Source organism: Sceloporus occidentalis, unplaced genomic scaffold, assembly GCF_023333645.1.
Source record: "Sceloporus occidentalis isolate IW3139 unplaced genomic scaffold, rSceOcc1.0.p SCAF_5, whole genome shotgun sequence".
NCBI classification, from domain to species: domain Eukaryota; kingdom Metazoa; phylum Chordata; class Lepidosauria; order Squamata; family Phrynosomatidae; genus Sceloporus; species Sceloporus occidentalis.
Genome location: NW_028316985.1, coordinates 35,768,494 through 35,789,234, shown reverse-complemented (window position 1 = coordinate 35,789,234; position 20,741 = coordinate 35,768,494). Strand labels below are relative to the sequence as shown.

The 20,741-nt window shown below is 41.4% G+C and overlaps 2 protein-coding genes across 2 annotated transcripts; both read right to left on the bottom strand.

The window, feature by feature from the left end:
- Nucleotides 1–1,902: 1,902 nt before the first annotated feature.
- Nucleotides 1,903–10,265, bottom strand: MIEF1 (mitochondrial elongation factor 1). Its single transcript, XM_089528230.1, has 5 exons — nt 10,178–10,265; nt 8,680–8,828; nt 8,382–8,562; nt 6,838–7,100; nt 1,903–5,822 (listed from the first exon to the last, which is right to left on the bottom strand). Exons 2-5 carry the CDS (start codon nt 8,821–8,823, stop codon nt 5,016–5,018), a joined length of 1,395 nt encoding a protein of 464 aa, XP_089384356.1. The 5' UTR covers nt 8,824–8,828; nt 10,178–10,265; the 3' UTR covers nt 1,903–5,015.
- A 90-nt stretch (nt 10,266–10,355) lies between these two features.
- On the bottom strand, nt 10,356–12,619 carry MIURF (mitochondrial elongation factor 1 upstream open reading frame). Its single transcript, XM_089528231.1, has 2 exons — nt 12,468–12,619; nt 10,356–10,596 (listed from the first exon to the last, which is right to left on the bottom strand). Exon 2 carries the CDS (start codon nt 10,569–10,571, stop codon nt 10,359–10,361), a length of 213 nt encoding a protein of 70 aa, XP_089384357.1. The 5' UTR covers nt 10,572–10,596; nt 12,468–12,619; the 3' UTR covers nt 10,356–10,358.
- Nucleotides 12,620–20,741: the final 8,122 nt, after the last annotated feature.

Sequence of the window (20,741 nt, the reverse complement as noted above, 5' to 3'; positions counted from 1 at the left end):
TAGCTGCAAATTTGTAAGAGTTGGCACGAAATTCACATAGCTCTCAACATATGGTAAAGAGCAACTTGAACGTGTTCCAAAAGAATTCACCACCCTTACATTTTTAGCCCAGGGGAAAGTTTACCTCCAAACCCACTGATGTTGCCTACTCCTGGTCTAGTTAAAAAAATCTGTGTGGAAATCCGTGGCCATCCACTGTTGTCCACAGCAGGCATGATGGAGCTGTTTACTTTTTGATGAGCCTTAGCAATTGAAGACATCTACCTATCATTCCTGGGAGTAGAGACAGGTGTCTACATTCTAGCAAGTTACAGCAGGAACACTCTGCTTTGAGATCTTTGTATTACCATGCCATGTCCCCCTTTTTTCCTTATTCATTAGGTTCATCGGCAGTTGGCTCCTCTCTTAGAGGTGCTAAAAGGTATTTGCAAATCTTGCACCTTATATTGTGAAGCTGATTTTTTATTATTATTATTTTCCCCCTACTACAGCACCTAACATCTCTCCAGGGCCTTTTAGCCTCAGATCTTTTAACCAGAGCATGAACAGGTTTCAATGAGTTGAGTATGCCACAAGCTGTAACCAGGAAAGGAAGGAAAGCAGAGATATAGTATATACAACAGACATGAAAAACCCTCAGGCTAACCAGAAAACATGCAGAGAGAAATCCTTGATATCTGTGAAACCACACTTTGTATATATCTGAAAGAGGGTGGGCTCACGTTGGGGGTGGGGATAGATGCTATGTTCTAGCAAGGCACAATAGACTATCTGCATGAGGCAGTAGTGTTACTTGGTTAGGCCCCTCCTCGTTACTCATCAGGATAATTTTCAGTTGCTTGCTCCCCACCGCCTAAAAATGAAGTCCATTTGCAAAAAAGTTGAGATTAGATTTCTAGGAAAATACAAATTCAGTACTTAGGAATTCATTATGCATCATTCTTGTAACAACATTTGGTAAGTAGAACAGGAAGAAAGCACAGAATAAGGAGGTAGGAAGAGATTTTTATGGACCAGAAGGGCAGGAACACAGGAATCCATGGTAAGCATAAAAGAGTCCTGAAATCTCTTGTTCCATCAACCACACACCCAATCAGCTGTGCAAATACAACTATTAGGCTTCGGGTATCGAAAGTCACCAGGGTTAGGCAATGATGAGAGGCCCTGTGATATCAGGAGGTCATTGACAAAAGCTCCCTAAAACTTGCTCTTCTTGTTCACCATAGATTATTTGTTTGTTTCTCTACCTCTGGCTCTTGACCAGAGGAAATTAGCAAACAGCATTGCTATGCAGTAAGAGTTGCCACTGCCTGCTTGTCAGCTATGCAGATGATGATGATAGTGGCAGTGAGGGGCAGGCTAACTGAGGGTGACATTGAGGATACCATGCCAAGCCTTTCTCCTGAAACACCTGGGAATCAGCAGTTATAATACCTTTCAAATTAAGCAATGCAACCCACAAGAAGTATTTTCTGTGCCAGATTCTGCAGAAACTTAAAACTACAGTCTAAAGTAACATGGAAGCTCTACAAAGGACAAGTGCCATGGAGGGGGGGGGGGGGAGATCAACTTTGATCAGGCACAGGATGAAATGCTGACATACAGCTACAGCATAGCTTTCAAGCAAATAACCATACGAGGCAGCATGTTGAGTGAAGGGTACCAATTCCCTCTCACAAGATGAGAATTTTTTATTCACAAAGTAGCCAGTGCTATTTTAGAGTTGTACACCATTGCACATGGACCACAGCACTATCTAATTTCCAAGAGCAAGCCAATAAGGCACAGAAATTACAAGATGTTAATTTAACCGGCTCACAAGGCAATTGCCCCTTCACCCAACACAGAGGATGTGGAAAAACATGTAGCGTATTTTGCAAACATTTAAAAATTGCCACACAGTTGTGGAAAATTACTTTATTTCACAATTTCCACACACTGTTACAAGCCATGCACACCTTCTTTCAACCTCTTTACACAACCCCTTAAGAGTCTCTGGTATCACATTCCTTTTTCCTTCAATATCATGGACATACAAACATTGGAAGAGGTCTATTATCATTTACATAATTCTCAAGTGAAGAATTTCATTGGACTTGGAAGATCAATAGTCAAGTTTGACAGTAACAAAAATATGCTGTTGAGCTACCTGGTCCCCATTCTGTAGTTCAGGGGGAACGTCACATTGGTTGGCATGGCCCAAAGCTTTCTCAAGGCTCAAGTGGACAAGAGGAGACTTGGGCTTTTGATAAACATTTGATGCCAAGGGCTCCTCTTCCCTCACAATTTGGGAAAGCAGTTATGAGCTGCACTTCACACTACTTTCTGATTTTTGATGGAGGGGTTCACAAACGTTTAAGACTGAGCTTTCCTAACAATAACTACTAAACATACTCACATGCATTTTTTTGTGTGTGTGAATACTGACAGGTTTCAGCTTTAACAGTTTTTCAGAGTGAGTTTTCTAGTCACAAGTAGCATTAGTGCAACACAGTGCACAATGCATCATCCTAAAGACTAAGTAAGATGCATCACCCTTCACAGAAATGAGGAATAACCTAAGGCATTCTTCTCATTCACTACATCGCCAGACATTGTAAGGAGTGCCAAAGGCAAGACCTCTAAGTTGCTGCTTCCGGAATTATAATGCACCTGCCTCATTACATGTAGGTTCAAATATGTCTTCTTTTTAGGTACTTCAAGAAAAGAATGCTTAGTTTTTGGACAGGAACACCTAAGGCAATGGAAGTGACAAAAACAAAAGTGTCTGGCCTTATCCTACATGGCCTAAGCCTACATTCATTACACATGCAGATTCATGGCAACAAGAAATGGTTGAAATGTTTATTATGGTTCTAATAAATGAAAGACTTTTTAAAAAATGAACATATAATGATATGTATCTGACAAGCTAGAAGGCAGGAGACTTTAGATTCCTTCCCTTCTCCCCTACATAATTTTAGGATCTCTTGACCATGGTGAAACTCTGAAGCAAGCAGTATCATGACAGGAAAAATGAAGTATGTGAAGTGAATGGGCAATTTTATGTAACTCCTTAATTATATATTCATAGCAATGTTTCCGTCTTCCCCAGATCTGCATACTTGTTCATCAGCACAGATGACAGGAAGACTCATACTTGAAGGAGGCCTAAGAAGGGAGAGAGAGGGATTCAAAAGTACTGGGGGAAAACAGCACCAGTATTGCATTTTTAAAAAATCTGGTGTTTTTCCAGGCTACTGCCAGACACCCACGCACAGTTTTCCCAAGTCTTTGGCGAGAAGTCTGATGAGGCTTAAATAACTGCAACACTGTTCCATTGCTGTCTAACAGTAATGTGTAAATTGTGTAAATACCATCTCCTAGCAGATAAACTGATTTGAACAGACAAATGGGGAGGAGGGATACCCTACATGACTGGAGTATACAAATTAAAACTCCTCTCTAGAACTATAACAAAGCACAACCTTCAAAAGAAACAGGAAAGGGTGCTTGTTATTGACTCCCTATACTAACAAATTATCTCATTATATATGTTAGCTTTTAATGGGAAGGGTGGATATTTAGGATATAAAAACAGAGGAACCATATCTGCAGAATTAAATTTGTTGCCAGAGCAGTTCTTGTCATGCTTACTAGACAGTGTCATCACTTATAGTACACTCTCTTACTCTTTTGGTGATAGTTGTGGTAATAGAACCAAATTTACTCCTGAGAGATAACACATTCATAGTCAATGCTAATTTCTTGCTTTTAAAACAGGAAATCAAAGTGAACGCCTCCCAAGAGCAGTATCAACATCTTCAGAGTGGGAAAATATATAAAGAGAGATTGCATGACCTAATGACAGAAAGAATAGGAAGTGATTTCATTTTTTTAAAATTGCCTTCTCCCATAACTTTATCTTCCTATAGCTAGTAATTTTAGCTAACTTTCAGAAGGCACATAATAGTACCCATCAATCCTGTTTACCAATATACTGAAGATCAAGTCCTGATATTCTATCATCCTGTCAGATTCACTAACCCAATGTATTTTCATCAAGAGTTGGTGGAATCACACATGAATTATTAAAAAAGACAGTGCCTTAGTTTCAGACATCCTTGCTCTGCTTCACAATATTGATTAGTGGAAGGACTAGCAGGTTCTACTTCTTCAGGCAATTACCCATGGAAAAGAGATCTCAGTAGCAACAAACAGGAAATTACTTTCCCTATCTCCACCATATCAGAACCTATTACCTCTTTGTGAAATATAGGTTGTAATGAGAGCCATGTGTGTTACATGTGTGTAAGTTTGATAAATTATGCCAGGATGGCAAAATAATGTACCTTGGATAATATACACTAAACTTCCCAAATAGAAATTAAGTTAAGTCCATAATGGTGAAAAACAATGCAATGTGCAAACTCTCTTTCTAGAAATCTCTTCTCACATATGTTATAAATACAATCAAAGCACAGAGCTCCCACAAATACATTCCCTCTTATAAATACTTCAATTCAAATACTTATTTTAGGCTTATCATGTGTGAAGGGGACAAAAAGTAATATGCACACACAAACAGAACACAAAAACAGCAAGGGACAAACCTCTTGAAAACCACATCACCTCAATTAGGTCCTTTTAAAAATTGCCAGTGATTTACTGGCTCAATTCCACACTTTCCAAGGTGAGAATTAAAGAGATCACACTGTAGCAAGGTACAGAAGATTGAAAAGGAAGTGCATAGCATTGGCATAGGCAGCCGGGACATGAGAAACCAGCAAGGACTATATGACAGAATGGCAGTAGTTCCATGACACCTATTTCCCCATCAGACAGCAACTATGAATGTAGTGGAACTGGACCAGTAGCACCAAGAAATCTAATCCCACTCCTCTGCATAATACAAAAGAAAAACAGGAGGACTTGCCAAAACAATGGGGCAAGGTGTGCATATTTCATTCAGGAGGTATCAGAGAACCTATAGTGGGGTGGTTGCTCTAACAATATTCTCATGCATAAGGCCACTGTTATGTTTGAAGAAGCACTTCTGGTTCTGAAAGGGAAGAATACAGGGTATAGCCCAACTCATCCACTTCTTCAGGAGTAAGCTCTGAAAACAAGTTCACCTTGGGATTCAAAGCACTGAGAAGAATGCCTGCTTCCAAATAACCAATCAGTTCTCTCAGTGCCTGAAGAAAACGGTCAGCTAGCACATCTTGTGACCAGTCAGTCTCCTCCTGGGTCTGGTGTAGTATGACATTGGTAAGCTGGCTAGCAGAAAGATGACCCAATGCTGGGTTCAGCTTGCATATGGCCTTAAGGATCTTGAGGCACAAGGAACGGCAGCCAGAATCAGCCTGGTCTAAAGCCCGTAGGCGAGCTGTCTCTGCTGGACGAAGGCTGAGTCGCCACAGATTATCATATTGGGCCAGTCGATGTGGTTTGGCCACCAAGAAAGTGTCACCTATTGTGACAGATGGCAAGAAGTCTATTATAAGGCGGCGGTCTCTTTCATATTGGACCTCCAACATTAGAGATTCCAAAGGTGCTGCTGGACGGATCACATAGTCCAGAAGGGTCCCAATCGCTGGCCAGTTGATGGAGCCTGAAACTACTTTCTCAAAGGTGTCAGACACAGCCCTGGGTGAGAGGTAACCCCCCACCACACAGCGGTCCCAATAACTACTACCACGAGGAAAATATTCTGGGTTTTCCCGACGTACCAAGCAGAAGCCAGGGACATTCATGATGGTGTCTTCACCTGGAATGCACGACCACAAGTTCTGTTCCAGCACCAAAGGAACTATGAGCTGGATATGATCAGCTGTCACAACCTGCCATGAGGGGGAAAATGGAAGAGCTTAAACATCCAAGACCTCTAAAGGTCACACCAATCATCTGGCTAGAGAGAAGTCTAGATACAAAGAATCAGATGTGATTTCCATGATGATTAGTGCCCCATCCGTACATGCTGATACATTAGAGAGTATACTAAAACAGTTCTCCATGAATTGATGAAGAAATAAAAGTAGTGTTTATGCTTTAAAAGCCCAAGAGCATCTTCACTGTTCTATCCATTCCTTTACTCTGCATTCATAAGCACTCCTGTGGATATGTTTCTACCCTGCAATACACTGGAATTCTGATCAGGGTCAGAAAAATACCTCAGAATTAAAGCACTCAATGGGAAGTTTATGTTAGTTGCTTGATTGAGGACTAGCTGGAAAGCTGGAAAGAGCACCTCTGCATAGCTTCAGATACAGGGCTTTTCCTGTTGTACCTCAGGACAGCAGGAACTGAAACTGCAACCTTCTACACACAAGGACATCAGCTATGGTCCTTCCTCAAATTTTGCCTAGCGACAAAGACAATTGAAATTAATTCAAGAGGGAATTTGGCAGAAGTTATTACTCCATTTTTCTGAGGAAATCATCATTACAATTAAAAACTATACTAGTATTCTAAGATTATCTGAAATATATATTTTATCCAAGGGGGTGATATGCTGACAACACAAGAGTAATGCACCCATTCTGAACTGTTCAGTTAAGTGCAGTGCATTCATCAAATTAACATGCAGGGAAGCTTCCATTTCCATACTATAATGAAAAGAGCAGAAAAGACTAACTATTGATTTGGACTATGGAACAATGTTGAAGTGATAAGATGCAGGAAATTAAACTATGGATGTTAGTCAGAAAGCGAAAGCATGACAAAATTTGCAGAAAGGCAAGCAAGCAAAAAGGTGATTTTTAGACAGAACATGATGATGAGATACAAGTGCTGGAAAAGCTGAATTTCCCCATTATTTTTACAGGTGTTAAACATTTCCTCTTCCATCCATGTTACCTGCAAATCGTCACACAGACTACCACTCAAATACATTTCACGCAGAGGCATGTCCGGGAGCTTGGCACGGAGAAATCCACGCAGTTCAGCACAGATATCCACAGCAGCCTGCTTGGCTTTGGCCTGCTCTTCTGCTGGAATGGCCACTTTTCTCCGATAATAGGCAAACAACTTCTCTTGCAAGGACATTCTTAGCCGGGACTTCTTCAGCTCCACCTGGCTTTTCTTAGCAGGTGACTTATGCCTCATTGGTTTCATCGAGTCTGCCAAGGTACAGCGAATGACAGATAAAGAGAAAGCAACTGGCCCCAATATTTCATTGCAAATGAAAGTTATAAATCATCAGCTTTTAATTGCATTTGTTTTGAGTAGTGTATTTTGATGGATGTTTGCTACACTATGTGAGCACTAGACTTTATCAACTATACAAGTAATGAAAAATGTACTAAGCCTCAAAAACAACAATTTAATCAGGACATCTTACTTCCAGTGTCTAGAAACCAACAGCCTGGTAACACTTAGTCCTGAACATACTGATTAAGAAGCAAGTCTTCCTGGTTTTTCTTGAACCTGCTGTGCAATGCATAATCTCAGTCTTCCAAAAACCCATTTTGATTAAACAAACAATTTGTTTGTCCTCTAAAAGCAAAGTAAGTATCACCTGGGAATTACAGTCGCCCCTCCTAACTCGCAGATCTCAGATCCGTGACCTTGGAAATCTGCGGAGGGGCAACCTCCACTATTTTTAATGGGGCATGTGACCCATTCAAGTCTATGAGGCTTGAATATGTGCTACCCTCCATTTTCACCGGGGGGGGGGGGGGGAGGGGGTCTGGAATATATCCCCTGCGAAAATGGAGGGCCAACTGAAATCTCATTTTCAAATCAGACTAAGGATAAAATCTATATACAAAGATAGAACATGGCCACATAGCCTGAAAAACCCACAAAAAACTATAAATATAAATATAGTTTTCTGATAGTATTTGTGTTTGTCTGTTTTTCTTTAAAAACAGCATCAACTTTATGACTGTTCTCATTAGCAATATGAGGTTAACCCTCTTTCTCATCTCATTTTCTTAATAAAAAAATGCATCACCAATGCAACTGTTATTTTGGAATGAAAATACAGGTATTCAAGCATTTTCTTCCCAAGACTAAAAGCAGCTTCAGGGTCCAGTTCACCATAAAAAGAAAAATGTAACTCCCCATGAAGCAAGTCTGATCAAAGGCCTACTGAGATCACCAGTAGGTAAAAATCTTACAATTCTGCAGTCAGTTCAGAACAAGATGCTGTTCCTTACTAGAAATATTTTCTGAAAAGGCAAGAGAAATGCACTTGTCAGAAATAGTTTGGACAGATACTGCTTTTCTGCAGGCAACTGTACTCCACTACACCATCATTAAAATCTCCTCCCAAGTTAAAATCTTATTATCAACTAAATGCTTTTAGTCATCAACACCAAAAAAAAAACTCCTGGATTGTGTAAACAAACTGTACACACACACAAAAAAATTAAACAGAAATTACAGACAACCCTGACCTGTTTCAAAAGCTGAAGGATCAGTGGGAAGAGTCTGAAGAGAACGACTAAGATTAGTCTTCATATCTTGGTTTAGTAACCGCGACGATGATCCAAGCCAACTTGGTTCCTCCCAGCTTCTCTTTCCTGAGTGGCTCAAGCGAGTGGGGCTGGCAGGAGCGCCGATTGCCCGGTCATACATCTAAAGTGTATCCAGAAAACTAAATATGTAATCAATTCAAAAATTTCCATCCTGTCACTGCACCTTTGGAGCACCCATACATTTTGGCACCCCTTCACTCACTGTATTAACTCTTACCCGTTTGACAGCCAAGGTGGCAATCCCCAGCATGGCAGCACCTCCAACACCCAGTACGAGTCGGGCATTGGATAATACAAAATCAATGGCAGTGCCAATGCCATTATCATCCTTCTTTCCTTTGCGCTCTCCAGCGCCTGCCATTGTTCCTTCATAGAGAGAGAAAACCATCAATTGTTAATGCCTTTCATTTTGATAGTCTGCCACTCAGTACTTCCTGATCTGAGTTTGAACCTTACTCAGTCACAGAGGCTATAACTAAGACATTTATTAGTATTACGAATTATCTGTACTTCTACACGTCATAGCATGATATGTTTTATAATCCTCATGTCATTTGTTAGAACAACACTGGCATATCTTCAGCAGATGTTTCCCCAAGACAATTCACTGAATGCCATGGCCGAATGAAATGTCTGAATATAATTTCTCAACATCCATAGCCAAGGTTATGTCTTTTATGCTGTACTGCCATATCTACAAAATTCAACTAAATTCTCAAGACATACATACATAATTAATGAGATTAATAGCTAACTATTTGCTCTTTAAAAGGCAAATAGTATACAAATGACTCAATGGGAAGATATTTGTACTAAAGAGTTAAAATTTACTTGCTCATACAATTTAAAAGAAAACTTTTATAAAATGATGTTTAAGTGTATCTGACTCCAGACAAATTAGCAAATATGTATAAAGGTGTAAAGAATATCTTCTGGAATTGTAAAAAACCAACTGGATCCTTCTATCATATATGTTGGAAATGCAAAACGGCAAAGAGATATTGGCTTAAAAGAAGTAAATAGATGACTAAAATTTTGGGATGCAAATTAGCACTGAGACCAGAGTTATATCTATTAAATATGATAAATTTAAAGGATAAAAGAGTGTGCATACAGATTTAATACGTTATATGGTTACTGCAGCTAGATTAGTCTATACAAGATATTTGAAAGTTAAGAAAAAACCAAATTATATGGGATGGATAGAGAAGGTAATGGATTTGGCAGAACTGGATAAATTATGTAATTATATAAGAAGAAACTGCTGTCTTTTTAGAAAGACAGAAAACTTTTACAAAGTGAGGGACATTACTATTGCGAAATTTGGTATTAAGGGAGTAAAGTTAAAATTATGAGATTTAGGAATGATATATGATAATTAGTAGAGTAGATAATGAAGGAAGGAGAAACTAAACTATATGGTTAAGTGGTAGTTAGACAAAAGAGGTATGTCATTTTTACATGGGGGAGGAGGGGAGGAGATGTAGATGTAGTATATGACATTTGGGTTAACAGTTTTTTTTCTTTGTTTACATTTATGTCATAGTACAGTATATGTATGTATTCTGAAAACTATTAATATATACATATTTAAAAACACTAAAGGCAAAAATAACTGACATTTTTATTGGCACAAATTCATGTAGGTGAGTTCCAGGGAGTTATAAGAACAATTGAATAGTAAAAAGAATACCACATCATTGTAAATAACCTACCTGCTACTTAATGCATCTGTGAAGAAGGAAGGAGAATACTCCCAAGGATCTAGGTAAGACACTTTCAGGATTGTTTTCAGGCTTGTATCAGTCTGGCAAAATTAACCATCTAGTTCAGATGGCCAGAAGGTTTGAGGAAAAGAAAAAGTCAGAAAACTGAAAGGGGAAAAGAAAGAGGCCTCTACACCAACCCCCCAAGTTTGCTTTGCAAGAAAGCCTGGCCTTTCTCCAGTTGTCTCTCCTTATCTTCAAGACGGTCAAGCTTCTGGTTCTTGCGGAACTCTTGTCGGATTGAGTTGAAGTAAAAATCACGGTCGGTGTAGCGCAGGCCACGTCCCTGACGCAGCAGAGCACGATAAAGGGCCAACACTGCTTCGCGGGTCCACTTTGCCATGGAGGATGAATAACAGGGTGGTACTCTGAAGGTACACAGAAAAATCAAACAATTTCCTGATAAAGAATTGATTTTCTTAGCCAGATCCTGGCTTACCACTAATAAGGATCGATGGAGGAAGAATGAGTAGAAATTAGCAAATTACTAGATGAATGAGTTGATGGGACAAGAGTTTATGTGCATACTTTGTGTCTGTGGTGTGTATTTTAGGGTATGTCTACATGTGCATGCTGGCACTGTATAGTTATGCACAGATGTGCTGGCAGTGGAGATGATGAGTGCCTTGGGGGAGGTAGCGGTCTTACTAACTGGAGGAGAGGCATTTTGAGATTTTTTTAAAAAAGATGGCCATACATAGAGAGTGGTTTGAGTGTTGGACTAGGACTCTGGAGACCAGGTTTCAAATCCCTTGCCAGCCATGTCACACTCTCTCAGCCCCAGGGGAAGGCAATGGTAAACCTTCTGTGAACAAATCTTGCAAAGAAAACCCCACAATATGTTCATTTAGGGTCGCCATAAATTGGAAACAACTTGAAGGCACATGACAACAGCAATACCAAGTACATTTCTATACTGCTTATCAGTGCACTTAAGCACTCCCTAAGTGGTTTACAATTTGTAAGCTAATTGCCCTCAACAAGCTGGGTACTTATTTTAGTGACCTACAGAAGGAAGCATGGCTGAATGGACTTTACAATAACAACAACAAATTTAAAATTAATCTGGAGAAACTGGCTCGCATTTCTGTGAAAGGGGTGTTTTTGGAGTATAACACTGGGGTTCAATGCAGCACAGACTCACAGAGCTGGAAAAGACCACAAGGCCGTTCACTCCATGCAGGAACACTCAATCAAAGCATCCTCGACAGACAGCCATCTGGCATCTGTTTAAAAACCTCCAAGGAGGGAGACTCCACTACACTCCGAGGAAGGAGTGTGTTCCTCTGTCGAACAGCCCTTACTCTCAGGAGGTTCCTCCTAATGTTGAGCTGGAATCTCTTTTCTTGGTGCTTGCATCCATTGTTCTGGGTCCTGTTCTCTGGAGCAGCAGAAAACAAGCTTGCTCCCTCCTCAGTATGACACCCCTTCAAATATTTGAACAGGGCTATCATATCACCTCTGAACCTTCTCTTCTCCAGGCTAAACATCCCCAGCTCCCTAAGTCTTTCCCCATAAGGCACGGTTTCCAGGCCCTTCGTATTCCTCTTCTCCAACCCCCAGCCTGCTCTTCTGCCAAATGCGTGTGCTGATACAGCAGCACATGCTGGGGTTGCCCCCGTACCTCTCCAGGCTCTTTCTTTTCCACCTCACATCCCAACTCAAGGTAGCTATTATGTTACAATGCCCACAACACCATGCAAAACCAACCCACGGCTATGGGCTCAAAAAGTCTACCTATTGGAACTATAGAGGGGAGAAACTGACATTGTTGTTGTTGCTGTGTGTCTTCAAGTCATTCAACCCTATCCTGGGAATTTCGTGGCAAGATCTGCTCAGAGGAGGTTTGCCATTGCCTTCCCCTGAGGCTGAGAGAGTGTGACTTCTTGCCCAAGGGCAGCCAGTGGGTTTCATGGCTAAAAGGGGAATCAAACCCTGGTCTCCAGAGTCGCAGTCCAACGGTCAACCATATCGCCCCACTGGCTCTCTGCTGCTGGTCAAGAGATCTGAATCCTGATGCAAACACTGCTCTCAGTTGACATTTTATGATCTGCTCCAGTTACCAGCGGTGTCTTGGGGCTGACTTGGAGACATGGAGGGCATTTGGGGATCCCTCCTAGACAGAAAGCAAGGAAGGAAGGAGGGAGGGAGGACCCGGGGGTCCCGGGGGAAGCAGCAGGGTCCCTGGGGAGGACTGCGGCTCCAGGGCGGAAGGGAAGCCCGGCGGCCGCTTCCGTACCTTCAAGGAACGAAGAGGAAACCGTGCCTCCGTCGCCTTCAGGGGCTCCTAGCCGCCTCTTCCCGCCCGGGGTCACTCAGGAACATGGCCGCTCCACTTCCGGAGCATGACCTCTCTCGCTATGGAAACGCCGCCTCACTTCCGGCCCCGCCCACCCGCGAGCCCCGAGGGAGGCGGAGAGGGGGCGGGGCTAACGGAGCGCTCCGGTTGGAAGCCCCTCCCTCTCTCCTTGCCTGGTTTTTAAGCGGGAGTTCTTTCTGTGTCCTTTTGTCCGGCGAAGAAGGAGCTGCGCGGTCGGAGGGGGGACTGGAGAGAAGAGAAGGGGGCTTCGTCTAAGAAGGGAAAGGGACCCAGGAGTCCTAGAAGACCCCAAGTGGAACATGAGCCCACAGTGTGGTGCTGCAGCTAAAAGGACCAAGGCGATTCTAGAGGTATAGCGTCTAGATTGGACGTACTAAGACAAATGACAGCACTTGCCAATAGGGAAACATAGGGAATACTTGCCTATGGACAGGCATTCTCCTATGTTTCCCTATGGGCAAGTATTCCTCTATGTTTCCCTTTGGGCAATTGTCCCCCAATCTTTCCCTATGAGAAAGTATTCTCCTATGTTTCCCTATGGACAAGTGTTCCCCAATGATTCCCTATGGGTGAGTATGTTTCCCTATGGCAATTATCCTCCAGTCTTTCCCTATAAGCAAGTATTTCCCCATAGGCACGTACAGTCCATGGACTTGAAATCTGCAGATTTGGAAATCCAAGGCGGGGTGACTGCATTAACCTTAATGGGGCACACAGCCGTGGCACGCCCCCCGCATCTACATGCCCCATTCAAACCTATGGGCCTTGAATATGCGCAAGAGTTGGGACTTGCATGGGGTGGTGGTCCAGAACAGATCCCCCTCGTGTTCCAAGGGGCAACTGTAGTCCCCTATGTTTACCTATGTATGGGCAAGTATGGTTTTCCCTATTGGCAAGTACTGTCATTTGTTTTAGTGCATCCCATCTAGATTGAGGGAAGGAATAGTACCACTCTAAATGACTGGGTGGCCCTTGTGATTTCTTTCAACTGTAGGATTCTGTGAAAACTCCCTCACCTACACATATGTCAAGTGCTATTCAACATCTTTATCAATGACTTGGGTGAAGGATTAGGGACATGCAAATTTGCAGATGACACCAAATTAGGAGGAGCAGCTAATACCCCAGAGGACAGGATCAAAATTCAAAATGACCTGGATAGATTAGAAAGCTGGGCCAAAGCTAACAAAATGAGTTTCAACAGGGAGAAATGTAAGGCACTGCTCTTAGGGTGAAAAAATGAAATGCACAGATATAGGACGGGGGACACCTGGCTGAATGAAACTACGTGTGAAAGGGATCTAGGAGTCCAAGTAGAACTCAAGTTGAACATGAGTCAACAGTGTGATGCAGCAGCTAAAAAGGCCAATGCAATTCTAGGCTGCATCAATAGAAGTATAGTGTCTAGAGATCAAGGGAAGTAATAGTGCCACGCTAGGATATCTTGCAATCCAATATATATATATATATATATATATATATATTGGATTGCAAAATAGAGGTCCCTGTTGAGATGCAAATGGACTTTAAATTTTCCTCCTGTTTGGATTGTGACACCTTGCCTGGTGAAGAAGCCCATGGAGTTTTGAAACCTTGTAACAAGTATATTGTGCACTTCGGTTGGCCAATAAAGGTATCACTAATGGATTTTTGTTTGTATTTGTTAAATGGCCAACATGGTTACCCCAGCATGTTTTGAAGGAAAATAGTCATTCTTAAATAGTTTATTTTGTAAGCATAATTATTTTGAAGCATCAACGGAAGAGAGCCTCTAATTTTCTTTTATACCTTAGGTCTTTTCACTGGTTGTGCTCCAGATTTTAAGGACTGTCTAGCAGCAAGTGAAGCAAACCATTGTTTCAACGTAGAGAACTTCCATCATCTTTAGAGGACAGCTCTGTGAGCATAGAGATAGGAAAGCACAGGCTAAAAAGCCACTGGAAGGTCTTCTGGTACAGAGTACAAAGGAGCTTCATGCCCTCCTTAGCAATAACTGATCATGCTTGCTTTTGAGTTATATCAATGGCACCCTCTAGTGGACAATTTATGGAACGCTTACAATTGCCACATTATTAGCTTTCTGAACTAAAATTTTAGGAAAGGCAGAGGAACAATGTTTGGGAGTGTGTGCCTTAATGTCACCTGTTGACTTACTGCAACCTCATGAATGTAATAGGTTTTTCTTAGTCAAGAAATACTCAGAGGTAGTTTAGCAAGTTCCTTCCTCTCTTAAGCAAGGGATACTTGCAGGTAGTTTTTCAAGTTCCTTCTTCTAAAATATAGCTTACAGCACTTGGTATTTGGTGGTTTCCCCCTCCATGAACTAGCCAGGACTAGCTTTCAAGATCAGACAGGATCTGGGGCCACTAGGGTACAACTGAGATCAATAAATAGTCCTAACCCCCTCCCAAAAAATTCCTCTGTGTGTGTGTGTTTATATCTCTGGTCCAAAACATGCTGCAGAAATAATCCAGGACTTTATTAACTGCCCTAGCTCAGTGCTGAGGAATCCTGGGAATTGTATTGTGGCACCCAACCTCTCTAACCTTGGCGGGATACAGACCGCCGCTTTGCGACGGTCTCCCGCCGGCGCCATTTGCTCTGCGTGGGAGCTGCAGCAGCCAAACCGCGCGGCTCCCGCGCGGAGCAAAAAAGAAGCTCCATTTCGGAGCTTCTTTTTGCGGCGCGTTTATGACGTTGCGAGGCGCCGCTGGCGCATTCGCAACGTCATAGGCGCCGCGACACGTCTGGATGCTATGCGTCCAGTACGTAAACATGGCGGCCCCCATGTGGAAGGGGCGCCGCCATGTTGTACGTATTCTATACGTACTAGGGTTAGGGGGTGCGGAAGCACCGCCCCTTCCTAACCCTAGTACGTATAGAATACGTACTATATGGCAGTTTGTATCCCGCCAGAGAAGGCTAAATGTCTCACAAAATTACAGGTCCCAAAATTCCTTAGCATTGAGCCAGGGCAGTTAAAGTGGTCTCAAACTGGATTATTTCTACACTCTGTTTTGGACCTCTGTCTCAGGATAACACTTCATGCATATGAGGAAGCAAGCTATAGTCCACAAAAACATAGGGCATATTAAATTTCAGTATTTGAAGGTGCTTCATGACTTCTTGTGCTTCCTGCAACAGGCTAGCCAAATTACCCATAGATCTGTGAATGGGGAGGAAGGCAGAGGGGCTTGAGTCTTTCTGACTAGGCTGGGGGCACTGACAAAATTGGGCCACCAAGACTCCTATGTAGTTGAACCTCCTCTAGAAATATCAATCACATATGTACAAATCAAGGACTAATACTAAGACAGCGATTTTCATTGAACCTTCCCAGGAATAATAGCAGCTGCATGCAATTTATCCTATGCATACTTACCTGGGAATAAGCTACATGGAGGGGACTTTTAAGTACCCATCAATAACCTCTTTCCTAATAAATATTTAGAGAATTTAGATTTAGCAGAAACTTTCCTGTTACAGGAAAGCAGAAGATGCTGAGGAGAAATTCACATCCAGAGTAATTAAAATGAGCCAAAAGCTGGAGTCTTCACCTTCTGAAATGCCAGTTTCTCCCTGGAACTGACATTATAGCTTTCATTGGCTGTTACGTTGCTTCAGATTAAAGAGATGGTGGTTATTAGAGATAATCTGGAATTCAGTACTAAATAATTCCTGGACATACATGGGGCTTCCTTGGCAAGCTCTAATTGGGACCAAAATGCAGACACAACGGGATTCATGGATTTCACTATGTTAAGAGGAATTTATTTCCCATCCTATTCCTGATTCTTTCTTTCTCTTTTTTTTTCCTTCTTCTCCTTCTTCTTTGTTCTTCTTCTTTTTTGTTCTTATGAGTTTCTTCAGTGCATGGGAATGATTACTTTCTCTCTATAGAATAGGCCTGTGGAAATATCTGGAATCACCTGTCACATCTGTACATTCCACAAGGAGAACCTGAGATATCATAATATCACTGGGGAAAAAAATAGGGAATGTGTTATTGTATGCAGAGGGTGTACAGACATTGCTGAATGCACTTCGGCAAAAATAACAACGTTGTCTGTTTGTTTAAACACATACCATCCTCATAATCGTGCCCACCTGGGAAGCATTTTTTCTGAGTTTTTTCTAATTAGTTTGTTTAGGATTGAGGCATCAAACCCTTAACATTATTTCTGAATTTGCTAAGATAATTGCTATGTTTGACGAAATGATAGATGACAGGAGAGGAAATTTCCTATTTCTAATCTTTTTCTATATGGATTCATTTGCAAGGAAAACTTTGTATCAGCCTTCCCCAAGTGGGTGCCCTCCAGATGAGTTAGATTTTAAATACCATCATCCCCAACTGGGAATGCCTGCCTTATAAGAATTCTGGCATGTGTTCTGTGGTCGACTCAACTCCACAGAGGGCGATGGCAAAGTCATTTTTGCCAGTTGGTAGAAGCTTATTCTTTAATAAACAATTTATAACGGTTTCCCAAACACTTGAGTTCTATGAAACACCATTTGAAAACAAATAGGAAGGTAGACTGCTCTTTTGTTAGAAATGGGACTGAAATGTGTTGACTTCCCATGTTCTCCCAGCCACACATTCATCCATCCCTTTATTTACATCTTGCCTTTCTCCTGAAGACAGTGTTCAAAAGGCAGAAATGATAATAAAACGCATATAGTTAAAATTAAAATTAAGATTAAAACAGTATTAAATAACAACAGAGTTAAAACCATTTAAAGCCTTCCTTTAAAAACAAAGATTAAAAACTGTACAGCACCATAAAAAGCCATTTTCCAGTTAAACATCAGATTTCAATGGCTTGATGGAAAAGAATGTGCCACTGAAAGGCCAACAAAGGAATCATCCTAGTTCCTAAGGAAGCAGTTCCAAAGTTTAAGAGTAGCCACAGAGAAAGTCTTCTCCCGTGTTCCAACCAGCTGTGACTATTGGGCTAGTAGAATAAATAGAAGTACAGATATTAAAACTTACGCAGGCCCTTATAGGAAGATACAGTCCTTCAGATAACCAGGCCGTGAGCTGTATATGTCTTAATAGGTCATGACCAGCACTTTGAGTTGTGTCTAGAAACAGACTAGCAGCCATTGGGGCAATGGAAACAAGGGAGTTGCATGCTCCCTGTAACCAGCACCCGTTAGCAATCTGGCTGCACCTCTTTGGACCTGTTGAAGATTCCAAACATTCTTAAAGGTAGCACAAGTATAATGCATTACAGTAATCCAGTTGAGATGTAACTAAAGCGTAGAGTCATAGAATTGGAAGAGACCACAAGGGCCATCCAGACAACCCCCAGCCATGCAGGAATACACAATCGAAGCTTCTCCGACAGATGGCATGTGTCACTGTGGCCAAGCCAGATGTCCCAAGGAACAGAAGCTGACACATGTATACACCTCCCTTGAAAACAGACCATCTTAAAAAGAATTCTAAAGACTGAAAACTTAAACGTTAAAACATTTTTAAAATGACTTCCTGTCATTGTCATAGCTTTGGGAATTAAATGCCTCTTAATTACATGAAGTAGCAACATTTTGCTCTTGGCATTCTTTTCCTTAGGTATTTGCACAAACAAGACACTGAGTTACCTCAATACCAAGGTCTATACTCAGCAATAAGATGGATTTTCTTCATCACACGTTCCTGTGAGTCATAGATCATTTTTAGAATTTAGTATGGTATTTTTGTATCATTGGGGCTGGGTTGTCTGTCTGCTCCTTTGGCTGGCAGTAATGTTATTAAAGCCTTGGGTGCGATGACATGCTGGGATGCGTTATGTTTACATTTGGATTTACAGACTAGTTCTGCGGATTAGTGCCAACCAGGGTTTTTGACTGAAGCAGTTCTTCTAGCAGCTATGTAGTTAAAGAGGTGTTTGCTCCTTTGGTTTGGGTGCCTGCGTTCTCTTTTGGTATGTTGATTAGGAGACAAAAATGTACTAACTCTGTTTTTCAGCTTCTGTTGGAAGTGGTTTTAATGTGCTCATAACATTTGCTTGCTGTACTGGGAGCTTAAGGTTTCTATTGAAGATTTGTTTTGATTTGTATGCCTTGGCTGCTCAATTGCTGTTTGAAAGATGACCTGACAAATGGCAAGGTGTCATGTTTACTGCCTCCTACTGATCTGAGCATACAGTTTGGAAATTTACACACACACACACACATATATATATGAAACTTTCCTTCAGCTAATTGCATTGCAGCTACTCATTGATGCCACTCAAGCTTGCTTGGGGAGAATGGAAAGGGCCACATCAATTGTTAAAGTAGACTGACTTCCTCCAAGTTTTCAGTAATCTGGAAAGTGCTGCAGAATGAGTGCTTCTGAAAAGACAGATCCTACTGCTCACAAACAAAAGGCACTGTGAAGCTAGTCTGTCCTTTAGAAAAAAAGATGAAGGAAGCTGAAGGTTACCCTGTCATCTGGGTTCCCCATCATGTTGTGTGGCTAAAGTGAAGAAGTTGCATAATAAAAGCCTTGTCTGGAAGCATCCTTTATGCCTATTCAGAGAGACCACTGGCGAAGATAGAAAAGATGAGATAAAGATGAAATAGTAGACTGAATGGGATGAGAGAATTCAAGGTCGATTGATGCTTTCTCCCCCAAAAGAGAACTCCTATGCCAAGTGGCCAGTTTGGGAATAAGGCAGCTTCAAAAGCAGCCTGTGTTACTGAACATGGACTGCTAACTGAATGAATAAAATCAAAAAGTTTTACTACATTTTCGGGATCTGAGGAAGTCAACTTAAGTCTACAAAAGTTTATGCTACAAACATCTTTCTTTATCTCAGTTAGTCTCAAAGTCACTACAATATCCCTTTGCATACTGATCCAGACCAATATGGCTATGTCTGTGAATTCATTTTTAGGAATCATTATAAATTCTGAGTCTGAAGATGGATTTTCAGTTGTAGATTTTTACAGAACATAGAAATAAGTTAAACACAGAATTAAAGAGAATGTATACTACTTGAGAGAGGAAGCATGGCATAGTGGCTTGAGTGTTGGACTCTTGGATATCCAGGTTCGAATTTCCACTCAGCCATGGAAACCTGCTAGGTGACCTTGGGCGAGCTACACTCTCCCAGCCTTAGAGGAGGGCAATGGCAAACCTCTGAATAAATTTTGTCAAGAAAAACCCATGATAAGGTTGCCATAAGTTGGAGTCAACTTTAAGGCACATAACATTTTAAAAAGGGGTTACTTATGTCAGGGATAATGGGAGTTGTAGCTCTTCACCTCCGGCTCTAACTCACCACCTTGTTATGCAGCAGAGCTGACCAGCTTTGGTCAGTGGTTAATGCTTTTCTTCAAAGCAGCAGAGTTTCAGAGAATAGGCTGAAGACCCTGACAAACTCTCCAAGCCTTCTCACTCTTCTTCCTCAGATGTCTCCAAACTTCTCCAGGATTCTGCTGGCTCTTGCATCTTCACTCAAGACACCAGACAACTCAGTAGTCTTATAAAAAAGATCTACTTTATTCTACTATATACAAATACTATATGCCCTACAAATCACAATCTCTACAATCTCCAATACTCCACAATATCTCCAAACTACTCCAACTACCCAACAAAAAAACATTGGCGAACATTGCAATTATTATAGCCATTGTTAATCACCACCCACTAGTCAGTTTCCACCCAGTGGGTGTGTACACTCATTTTGATTGGTTCACATAGTTCAACCCACACTTAAGACCAACCCAAGTAGTTCATCATTTTACCTTGTACACTTAATGAATCTCAGGTGTTTCCAATTGTACATTCTATAATTCTGTCCTTGACTTTCAAGACTTCTAAATTACATTAGCTTTTTCACCTGTGTAGCTTCTTAATTGCTCTTGCTTAGTCATTGTGACTTTCACATACATATTTTATTTCTATTACTGTATGTCCCATGTTGCATTTTCCTTAACAACTTAGGGCCTGAACAGACAGGCCAAAATAAAGCTGCTTCGGGTCACTTTGGAGGCAAGCTGTTTAAATGACACACACATCTTAAGAGGCCAGAAGCTGCACCAAAGCTGCACCCCAGTCTAGGACTAGAGTGTGGCTTTGGCATGGCTTCTGGCCTCTTAGGGCACATGCATCATTTAAACAGCATATCTCCAAAGTGACCCAAAGCAGCTTTAACTGAAGAAATGTCCCACTGATTTCAGTAGTTATAGTATGAA

Excerpts from the sequence above, each read along its gene's own strand:
- MIEF1 (XM_089528230.1), bottom strand. The coding sequence starts at position 8,823 with ATGGCAGGCGCTGGAGAGCGCAAAGGAAAGAAGGATGATAATGGCATT. Across the intron at positions 8,563-8,679 it reads CCACCTTGGCTGTCAAACGG|ATGTATGACCGGGCAATCGG; the intron begins GTAAGAGTTAAT and ends GATACACTTTAG. Across the intron at positions 7,101-8,381 it reads TCCTTCAGCTTTTGAAACAG|ACTCGATGAAACCAATGAGG; the intron begins GTCAGGGTTGTC and ends GTACCTTGGCAG.
- MIURF (XM_089528231.1), bottom strand. The coding sequence starts at position 10,571 with ATGGCAAAGTGGACCCGCGAAGCAGTGTTGGCCCTTTATCGTGCTCTG.